Below are 11,459 nucleotides of genomic sequence, written 5' to 3' on the forward strand. Positions count from 1 at the left end.
TGCTGAGCACACACAACTCAGCTGAGGTCAGTGGGAGTGTACAGCATCTCTGAAAATCAGGTTCAATTTATTTCACGTTGAGTATTTAAAAAAAAAAAGAAGAGGACAGAATAGAGGCTACTTTTAAAAATACTGTCCACAGTGATTCTAGCCATGAGGTATGAAGATTGATGATTAAGTTTTCTGTAGTTCGCAATGCTATGTTTCCAGTTTTCTTTAATATAAGCAAAGGAAATATCCTGGTATCTGGTTAGGTTTTGTTGAGCTCTGTGATTGAATGGGCACATCCCAACTATTTGCTGGCAACTCCTGTAACTTCTGTCCATTACAGAATCAAAAGTAAAATGACGATGTATTTTTTGGAATGTTCTGCAACAGTTTGAAGAGTATTTTAAAATCTGCCTGAGAATTTAGTAAAGAACTCATCAACAAGGAGTCAGGCTGCAATCCTGTGTAAGCTTCTGAAAACTCGGAGGATATATACTACCTTTATGACCTGAAACTTCAAGCTAAAAGTATTTTTTTCTGCCAAACTCCAAAGATTAGAGTTCTGGAATGCAGTAAAACTGAGAATTGCCTTGGGATTACCAGTGACTATTAAGATACGTATCAGGCCAGCTGTCCTGAGAGATGGTAGTGAGCTAGATACTTTGAATTCTGAAAAGCTTTCATTTTGGAAAACAATGATCATTGCTAATGGGCTAACTTTCTCATGATGGAAACAACTCATTGTAAAAATATAGTACACTGAAGGACTGACTGAATAGAGGTGATTAAGTTTTTAACCAAATACCTTTACCAGATTTGCTGAACTTTGTTCTGTTATACTGTGGCAGTCCTTCTTGGAAAGGATTTAGACTGAAAATATATTTTAGGCCTGTGGCTGACTTTGTTCTTTTCTTGATAATATTAATTTGGTTGGTGTGTTCTGACTGGGATAACCACAGGACAGAGATGAGGTTTGGGGTATTGTGACAAAGTTCCTGCTCTACCTTGGTGGGTCTTGCGCTTATTGGCGGATTTGCTCGCCTGGGAGCTTCACGGCAGCCCTCAGCTTGGCCGTTTTTCTGAACCCACAGTCCAGGTCGACTCCTCCTGTGTCTGACCGGGAGTTGGAAGGATTTGGGGGGAACCCGGGGCCGCCCTCTACTCTGGGTTCGAGCCCAGGGCCCTGTGGAATGCAGCTGTCTAGAGTGCCTCCTGAACAGCTGTGCGACAGCTACAACTCCCTGGGCTACTTCCCCATGGCCTCCTCCCAACACCTTCTTTATCCTCACCATAGGACCTTCCTCCTGGTGTCTGCTAATGTTTGTACACCTCAGTCCTCCAACAGTCTGCATTCTCACTCTCAGCTCCTAGTGCCTCTTGCGCCCAGCTCCTCACACGCACACCACAAACTGAAGTGAGCTCCTTTTTAAAACCCAGGTGCCCTGATTAGCCTGCCTTAACTGATTCTAGAAGCTTCTTGATTGGCTTCAGGTGTTCTAATCAGCCTGTCTTAATTGTCTCCAGAAGATTTCTGATTGTTCTGGAACCTTCCCTGTTACCTTACCCAGGGAAAGGGAACCTACTTAGCCTGGGGCTAATATATCTGCCTTCTATTAATCTCCTATAGCCATCTGGCCCGACCCTGTCACAAGTATCTTTAGGCATTGCTCCAAGTCAGCATCTCTTCTGGGTGTGGTTCTTAGAATGAAAAGCAAAACTCATCCCTTTGACTTGGCTTTCCTTCTCTCTCACACACACACTCAGGGTGTGTACACACAATCACTAAGGCTGCGATTCTTTCACAGAGGTCGCGGAAGTCATGGATTCTGTGACTTTCTGCAACCTTCATGACTTCTGCAGCAGCTGGTGCAGCTGACTTCAGGGCCCCTGGGCCAGCTGCTTGGGTGACCCACGGCCAGCCACACCTGCCACCAATGGAGCGACCCGGGGCCAGCTGCACCAGCCACTGCTCAGGCAGCTGGCTCCGGGGACCGCCAGAACAGCAGCTGGTGTGGCTGGTTCCGGGGAATACCCAAGCAGTGGTCCTGCGGGAGCCCTGGGGACCGCCCAAGCAGCTGAAGCAGCGGCTCCAGAGGCACCCGGAAGCCATCCAGAGAGCAGTCCCCAGGAGCAGCAACTGGAAGGCAGTCAACCCCCAGCACTGGAGCAGCCCCCCCTCCCCTAGCAGGGGCTTCCCCTTAGCAGTGGGGCCCCAGAAGTAGAGATTTAGTCAGGAGTGTTTTTGGTAAAAGTCATGGACAGGTCATGGGCCATGAATTTTTATTTATTGCCTGTGATCTGTCCATGACTTTTACCAAAAATACCCCTAACTAGATCTTAGCCTTAACTATCAATATCACTAATCTTGGTCAGGGGTGTGATTACGCCACTCCCCTAAGTGATGTGGGTTACACTGACCTAAGCACCAGTGTGGACAGCGCTATGTTGGCAGGAGAGCTTCTCACACTGACACAGGTATCGCCTCTTGCGGAGGTGGTTTTATTATGCTAACGGGAGAGCTGGGTTTGGAGGACAAGTTTGATTTATTTCCCTCTTTTTATTTTCCTTCAGAAAGGAGGAAAAACTCAGATGCTTCAAAGTGTATGTTATTCTGTGTGTTGCATTGTGCTTGTGTTACTTAGTTTATTAGCATCTGTACAATTGTACTTGAGTTTATATACAAAAAGTTTTGCTACCTCAGGCCCAGTCCTGTGAGGTGATGAGCACCCTCAGAGTCTAGCAGCAATAACTATTGGAAATAAGGGTGCTTGACACTTCGCCGAATTGCGCCTATGAATGATGAGCCAGAATGTACACGTTTATCTACATCTACCTTTGTGGTTGTGGTTTTAAGGTGGGAAAATGTTTGTAAAACATTTTGAGATACTCAGATGGAAAGTGGTATAATTGTGAAGTATTACTTTGTTTGGGGGCATTTTTTTGTTTTTGTTTTTTTGGTCATTACACTACTTAGCTGTCCTCTCAATGTTGTAAGTATTTAATGTGCTTTGTGATCCTGACTGATCATGCTCATCTTTTAGTATCTGAATTATTTGTCTTATCAATTATGCTATTTTCTAATTTAACAGGGAAATACAATTGTCCTCAGCAAAAAAACCTAGGCAACATTTTCTTTCAATGTAGACTAGTGATTTTTGTGGGTGCGCAACTTGAGCAGCTTTGATTTTTGGAGAATGGATGTTCAGCCCTTTTTAAAAGCAGATCCCTTTAAGGCAGGGGTCTCAAACTCAATTTACCGTAGGGCCAGTGCCAGTCCTCAAATCCTCCCAACAGGCCAATAATGTCACTGAAGATGGTGTTCAGAAAATAAAATGTTTATATTGTATTTTTTATTTTGAATTTCTTAGAAATAATAAAACTGTCATACAACTTTATACAGTTCTTCGCCTGCCAGAGAGTTTTTAGGGTTTGCCAGAGACCTGGCAACGATTCAGTTTTGTCAGTTTGTTGATGTTTGGCCTCAGTGACTGAGCAGCTGAAACTTCAGGATTGCAGCAAGGTGTGAATCAGATAGTTGTGTTTGGTATTTTGACTTGTTTATATTCATTGCGGGAAAAAGTGATGCTGCCTCCATGCCTGACTCTGCCCAGCAACAAATGATGCCGCCTCCATGGCTGACTCTGCCCGGTGACTAGTGATGGTATCTCTGTCCCTCTCCCTCAGTCAGTGGGAGCCATAGGTGCCGACTCTGCGAGTGCTCTGGCACTGGAGCACTCATGGAGAAATATTAATGGGTGCTCCGCACCCACGGGCAGCCAATCTCCCCGCCCCACCCCCCCCACCTCACCTCCTCCTTTGCCTCTGCTTCCTCCCAGCATGCCGTGTCTCTGATCCTCCCTTCCTCCCAGTGCTTGCCGCTGCCAAACAGCTGTAGCAAGCTCTTGGAGGGAGGGGGGAGGAGCGGGAACATAGCACGCTCAAGGGAGGAGCTGGGGAAGAGGCAGGACTGGGGTGGGGATTTGGGGAAGGAGTCAAATAGGGACAGGGAGGAGGCGGGGACTTTGCGGAAGGGGTTGGAATGGGGGCAGGAGGGGGCAGCGTAGGTAGGGAATCAGGGTGGGGCTGGAGGCAGAGGGCGGTCGAGCACCCACCGGCACCAGAAGAAGTCGGTGCCTATGATGGGAGCTGTGGGGGATGGCACCTGCAGCAGACATTGGGCAGCGTGTCTGCATGTGTCTCTCCTCCGCGAGCTGCAGTGGGGAGGTTCTAGGGCCGCAGATGGCCCACAGGCTGGGACTTTGAGACCCCTGCTTTAAGAATCCTCAAGATGGGCAACCAAAATCACTGCTGTTTTTGAAAATCTTGGCCTTGGGGACTTTGTCTTAGGAGGCAGTGTTTTGAGGGACAGTATTCAGCTGAACTTGGACTTGGTAATGTCTTTTCCAATCTCTGCTAGATCCTTGAGAAAGTATAAAATTAATCTTCAGGGACCAAGTTCTACCCATGGACTTACACCACATAGAACCCCAATGAAGTCAGGGTAGAACAAGTTTTAGTGCTCCCTTGAGATGAGTATTAAGAAAAACAGGAGCCTGGTCAAATAATAGCATCGTCTTTATCATGTATTACAGGGGTGGCCAACCTGAGCCTGAGAAGGAACCAGAATTTACCAATGCACATTGCCAAAGAGCCACACGTCAGTAGCCCCCTATCAGCTCTTCCCCCGCCCTGCCAATCAGTGCCTCCCCCTCCCTCCCTGCACCTCCCACCGGCTGGCAGCCCTGCCAATCAGCACCTCCCCGTCCCTCCCGATCAGCTGTGGCATACAGGAGGCTCTGGTGGGCTGGTGGGGGGGGGCAGGGGGGAGGCACGGCAGGCTCAGGGGAAGGTGAGGGAAGGGGTAGAGTGGGGGCAGAGCCAGGGGTTGAGCAGTGAGCACCCCCCGGCACATGGGAAAGTTGGCACCTATAGTCGGTGCCTATACAAGGAGCTGCATATTAACTTCTGAAGAGCCACGTGTGGCTCCGGAGCCACAGGTTGGCCACCCCGATGTATTAGATTAAATCAGCAATCCGTACAGATATATAGCCTTCTTCTAAGTTTTGTACTGAGAGATGGAGTTTTCTCCATGTGTCTATTAAAATCTTTCATGTTTTGAAGGGTTCTGGAGGCCTTAGATAGCTTTCGTAACCCAATTTGTTTCATTTTTCATTGGGTGGATAATTCAAAGTCACCTGACATTAAATATTTTGGATACTTTGAGAAATATTTCAATAGCAAATTGATTTGAAATTGAGCCATTTATAGGTTCACTATGGTTTATCTTCTGTCTCCCATTTTTGCTTTCATAGTACTAACCTTCATGCTTTTGTCTCTAGATTGGCCCAGAGTTTGCATTGGGAAACCTAAGCAAAAGAAAAGGACTGCTGCCTAAAGATAAGGAAGCAAACATTGTCAGAGTATTCAAGATTAGTCTATACATAGCTGAATCCATGTCCATAAGTGCATCTGTGAGTTTTTCTTTATTAGTTCTATGTAACAAATTCACCCATAACCCGTCATTAATAAAAAATGCATTCAGCCATGTTTTGTAATGAAGAATTTGTTAAGTAATATCATTCAGTAGCTCAGATCTGTGTAAAAATTGAGTATGACTTCACAGAATTGTAGACACGTAGGGCTGGAAGGGACCTCAGTCATCTAGTCCAGCCCCCTGCGCTAGATCATTTCTGACCAAAGTTAGTCTAACCTCCTGTTGAAAACCTCCAGTGAAGATTCCACAACCTCTCTCAGAAACCTGTTCCAATGCTTAACTGTCCTTATAGTTAGAAAGTTTTTCCTAATATCTAACCTAAATCTCCGTTACTGATTAAGCCCATTACTTTTTGTTCTACCTTCAGTGGACATGGACAACAACTGATCACCAGCCTCTTGACTTTATAACAACTCTTAATGTATTTGAAAACTATTATCAAGTTCCCCCTCAGTCTTCTTTTCTCAAGACTAAACATGCCTTTTTGTTTACATGGTATTTCCTTGTAGCTGCAGGGGTGCCCTGAACTGGACACTGTACTCCAGCTGAGGCCTCATAAGTGCGGAGTACAGTGAAACAATTACCCCCCTCTTTGCAATGGCACTCCTGTTCATATAACCCAGAATATCAGTCTTTTTTGCAACTGCATCACATTGTCAGCTATATTTAATTTGTGATCCACCATAACCCTCAGATCCTGTTCTGCAGTATTACCGCCTAGCCAGTTTTTTGCCATTTTCATAGAATCATAGAAGTGTAGGATTGGAAGGGACCTCATCTAGTCCATTCCCCAGCACTCAAGGCAGGACTACGCAATCACTATTCCATTCCTGACAGGTATTTATTTTTAAAAACCTCCAGTGACAGAGATTCCACAACAGCCCTCGGCAATTGGTTCCAGTGCTTAACTACCCTGACAGTTAGGAAGTTTTTCCTAATGTCCAACCTAACCCCCTCCCCCTTGCTGCAGTTTAAGCCCCATGGCTTCTTGTCCAATCCTCAGAGCTTAAAGAGAACCATTTTTCACCCTCCTCCTTGTAACAACTTGAAAACTCTTATTGTGTCCCCCCTCGGTCTTCTCTTCTCCAGACTGAACCCATTTTTTCCCATCCTAGGCCCTGTTTTCTAGACCTTAAATCATTTGTGCTGCTCTCCTCTGGACTTTCTCCAAGGTCTCCCCATTTGTCCTGGTGTATCTGATTTGTCATGGTAGTACTTTGCACCGGCTGCCTTCCCTGACTGCTGCTACCTTTCAGAACAGAGTTTTCTCCCCATTGTCAAGGGAGCTTTGATCTCTTCAGTCTTTCGGGCTCAGGCCCAGTCCTGGCTGGGAAACTCACACGAAAAGGGTGCAGAGTAGCAGCCCTGTTAGTCAGTATTCACAAAAAGAAAAGGAGGACTTGTGGCACCTAGAGACTAACCAATTTATTTGAGCATAAGCTTTCGGGAGCGACAGCTCACTTCCTGGGATGCATCCGATGAAGTGAGCTGTGGCTCACGAAAGCTTTTGCTCAAATAAACGGGTTAGTCTCTAAGGTGCCACAAGTCCTCCTTTTCTTTTTACGAAAGCCGCTTTTATCTGCCGGGGGCGCAAGCAGCTCAGGGGCTGCCCTGCCCGGGTCAGGGCTGCGTAGCGCACAGCACAGCTGGCACGCTTGGGGCGGGACACCGCGGTACCGGAGCTCGGGGCTAACCCAACCCAAGGGCCCCGCGCAGGCAGCTCGCACGGGCGCGCAGCCCTGGGCGGCGCTTCGAACCGCCGCTGGGGGAGGCGGAGGAAACTACGAGTCCCAGAATGCAAAGCGAAGGGGGGCCGCGGGGGCCAATCGGCATCTAGCGCCCCCGTGCGCGGCGCTGGGCTTCCGGCGGCGGGGTAGGGCCGGCGGCGCCCTGGGAAAAACGCCGGGGAGGGTGTCGTTCGGCCCCTGCTCGCGGCTCCCTCCTGGCCCCGAGCGCTGGGCTATGGCCGCTGCGACGCTGCTGGCCGCGGCGCTGGGCGGGGGGCTGCTGCTCATCGCCCGCCGCTACCTGAGCGGGGCCGGCCGGGCTTCGCGGAGCGCGGCGGCGGCGCTGATGCGGGGCAAGACGGTGATCGTCACGGGCGCGAACAGCGGGCTGGGCCGGGCCACGGCGGCCGAGCTGCTGCGGCTGCAGGCCCGGGTGATCCTGGGCTGCCGGGACCGCGGCCGGGCCGAGCAGGCGGCCCGCGAGATCCGCGCCGAGCTGGGCGCCCAGGCGGAGGGCGGGGAGCTCGTGATCAGGGAGCTGGACCTGGCCTCGCTGCGCTCCGTGCGCAGCTTCTGCCAGCGGGTGCTGCAGGTACGGGGGGGCGGGGGAGGGGGCCGGCGGGGGAACGGCGGGGCGGGGAGGGGTGGAGTGAGGGAAGGGGTTGAGTGGGGAGGACAAATATGGGGAAGGGATGGGGAGAGGGCAGGCTGGGGGAGAGGGGCAGAGGAAGGGATGGGGAGAGGGTGGGATGGGAAAGAGGAGGGGGAGGGGAGAGGGTGGGCTGGGGGTGAGGAGAAGGAGGGTGGCGGAGTGGGAGGGGAGGAGGGTGGGCTGGGGGTGAGCAGGGGAAGAGGGTGGGCTGGGGGTGAGGAGGAGGAGGGTGGCGGCGGAGGGGAAGGGGAGGAAGGTGGGCTGGGGGTGAGCAGGGGAAGAGGGTGGGCTGGGGGTGAGGAGGAGGAGGGTGGGCTGGGGGTGAGGAGGAGGAGGAGGGTGGCGGTGGTGGGCTGGGGGTGAGGAGGAGGAGGAGGATGGGGGAGGCGGAGGGGAAGAGGGTGGGCTGGGGGTGAGGAGGGGCTGGGGGTGGCGGAGGGGAAGAGGGTGGGCTGGGGGTGGCGGAGGGGCTGGGGGTGGCGGAGGGGAAGAGGGTGGGCTGGGGGTGGCGGAGGGGCTGGGGGTGGCGGAGGGGAAGAGGGTGGGCTGGGGGTGGCGGAGGGGCTGGGGGTGGCGGAGGGGAAGAGGGTGGGCTGGGGGTGGCGGAGGGGCTGGGGGTGGCGGAGGGGAAGAGGGTGGGCTGGGGGTGGCGGAGGGGCTGGGGGTGGCGGAGGGGAAGAGGGTGGGCTGGGGGTGAGGAGGGGCTGGGGGTGGCGGAGGGGAAGAGGGTGGGCTGGGGGTGAGGGGGGAAGAGGGTGGGCTGGGGGTGAGGGGGGGAGAGGGTGGGCTGGGGAGGAGGAGGAGGAGGGTGGCGGTGGAGGAGGAGGGTGGCGGTGGTGGGCTGGGGGTGAGGAGGAGGAGGAGGGTGGCGGAGGGGGAGGGGAAGAGGGTGGGCTGGGGGTGAGGAGGAGGAGGGTGGCGGAGGGGGAGGGGAAGAGGGTGGGCTGGGGGTGAGGAGGGGCTGGGGGTGGCAGAGGGGAAGAGGGTGGGCTGGGGGTGGCAGAGGGGAAGAGGGTGGGCTGGGGGTGAGGAGGGGCTGGGGGTGGCGGAGGGGGAGAGGGTGGGCTGGGGGTGAGGAGGAGGGTGGCGGAGGGGGAGGGGCAGGAGATGGGGAGAGGGCAGGCTGGGGGTGAGGAGGAGGGTGGCAGAGGGGGAGGGGCAGGAGATGGGGAGAGGGCAGGCTGGGGGGTGAGGAGGGGAAGAGGGCAGAGGAAGGGATGGGGAGAGGGCAGGCTGGGGGTGAGGAGGGGAAGAGGGCAGAGGAAGGGATGGGGAGAAGGTGGGCTGGGGAGGAGGAGGAGAGAGGTGGAGGGGCAGAGGGCAGAAGATGGGGTGAGGGGAGAGGGTGAGCTGGGGATGAGGAGGGTGGCGGAGGTGGAGAGGGCAGAGGAAGGGATGGGGAGAGGGTGGGCTGGGGGTGAGGAGGGGGAGAAGAGAGAGGAAGGGATGGGGGGAGAGTAGGCTGGGAGGGGGAGAGGGCAGAGGAAGGAATGGGGTGAGGGGAAAGGGTGGGCTGTCTCTCTCTCCATCATCCAGTAAGGGCTACTCAGTCTTCAAATTACCCCTTTGGTGACTTGGGGTTCTTCAATGCTGATATTGAGTGGAGATGAGCAGCTTTTGTCAAAGCTGTTCTTGCGTCTTGTTGGGCATTAAAAATAATCCCAAAATATTTTGGGATGTAATGTAATATTTTGGTGCATTCTTATGCATTGATTTTTAATCCAGGGAACAAAGCCTTATTAGGCCAAAGCTCCTTTCGTAGGGAAATCTTCCTGTTCCACTAGCTGTGTTGACCGGTAAGAAGAGGGACTGGGCCCATGGAGTTACACAGTGCAGCCAGAAATCACCTTCACGAGCTCATATCAAGATGCAGCAGGCAAGGGGTGACCTGTTATCTCTGGGGGTAAAGAAAAAACTAGGGCAGCTGCAATCTGCTGCAGTTTATTTTTCAAGGCATCTGGGAATTTGTGGCTGTAAAGTGGCTTAAGTTTGAGTCCCTTCGACCTACAGCATAAAGGATAGGCTGCAGTGAGAGATCACTTCATGGGGTCATCTGAATCCAACCTACATTTATCACATTTCTATTACAGTACACCCTCTTTCTAATGCCCTTCATAATAACGAATCTTTGGATATAATGAACCCAGTCCCAGGCTCCAACCATGGGGCTGTCAGTCGTGGGTCTGGAGGAGCTGTCAGCTCCATGGCTGGAGAAGCTGACTGCTCCTGGTGCCGGTCTTTTGGTATAATGACCCCCTGGCTATAATGAACAAATGGCTTGGATCCTGAGGGGTTTGTTATATCGAGGGTGTACTGTCCATTATTATTCTGACTTTGTCAGACCTATCCTGGATCCTGCAAGCCTAATTTGTGAGGTGCTCACTAGGGTCCTATAGGCGTTCCTAACAGATTTTGTAGAGGGGCATGAGCAAGCCAACAAATGGTTTCACTGAGTATCTCATGGATACAATTTACACTGTTTAGGGATATTCCAAAATAGAGGAAAGGGTGTGTGCTGTGGGAGACTGTACATAATGGTAGAAAATGAGCTAATGCTGGAGCTGCCACCCTGTATAACTTTGGGGTAAATATTTTCTTGATATAATTTTCTTAACCCATGAAATGTCATCTTAACACTTGATGTTTCAACATAAATTCACATTAATAATAATGTGATGAATATTCTCTTTCTCTTCACCGTTTTGGGCCTTTAACATAATTTGCCAGGAGGCCCACAGAAACAACAGGGGAATTGACTAAAGCCCTAATTCTGTAATTGGTTTGTCACGGATGGACAGTTGTGGCCGTGTAAAGCTTCAGTGGGAAACCATTTAGGGCCACCTGCATAGATCCAGTTGCAGGATCTGGTCTTGTTTGACTATACAGGGGAAACTGTGAATGTGACTATACACAAAGTGCTGTGAAATGCACAAAGTAAACACTGGGAAAACAATATATACTTTTTTCAAATCTGGTGTAGTACCTCATAGGTGTTAGTGATACATTTAAAAAAATGTGATTTTTAGGCTGGCAGTCTCTCTATTGGCAAAACCAATTAAAGTGTTGTCTTTTCACAAGAAAAATTGAGAACAAAATAGCTAGGCAGGAGATGACGTGTGTGGGGTGACATACATGGGAGTGAGCTGGAGACAGCCTGGAAAAGGTGGTGCCGCTCTTAGGTTTATTTCTTGTGGCATCTGCTGTTTTAGAATACCCTCAACACAGCTTAAATGATGGAGAAACAAAATGATTGAGATGACTAGTTCTAGAAACACTTCCAAAGGGCTGTAGTACATATGCACTTACATTATTCCCCTCCTTTTCTGAACTTGTGACTCCTTTCTGAAGTTGTCTGTAAGATAAAGGAGGTTCCTAGATTGATAAGATGAGAGATAGCTGGCACCCCCACAGCCTGGCTTTCATTGTGCGTGTTTAGATACCAGAATTCTGAACTGAATTTTCATTTTTCACTTTTTTAGCCTCACTGCACAAAGACCAACTGCATTGTGTATTCAGGGTAATATGCTGGTTTCAGTGATAAATTGTTACATCTTTCAGTACCATGGAGCTATGGGGGAGATGTGAATTCTTTACAACT

At 51.0% G+C, this 11,459-nt stretch overlaps 1 protein-coding gene across 1 annotated transcript in view; it reads left to right on the forward strand.

The window, feature by feature from the left end:
- The first annotated feature begins 7,429 nt into the window (after nt 1–7,429).
- RDH14 (retinol dehydrogenase 14) overlaps nt 7,430–11,459 on the forward strand; it is a 7,679-nt gene continuing 3,649 nt past the window's right edge. The window contains exon 1 of the mRNA XM_074947554.1: nt 7,430–7,801. Within this exon, the coding sequence (XP_074803655.1) occupies nt 7,445–7,801 (357 nt within the window). The 5' untranslated portion in view covers nt 7,430–7,444. The remainder of the gene's footprint in view (nt 7,802–11,459) is intronic.

Source organism: Natator depressus, chromosome 3, assembly GCF_965152275.1.
Source record: "Natator depressus isolate rNatDep1 chromosome 3, rNatDep2.hap1, whole genome shotgun sequence".
NCBI classification, from domain to species: domain Eukaryota; kingdom Metazoa; phylum Chordata; order Testudines; family Cheloniidae; genus Natator; species Natator depressus.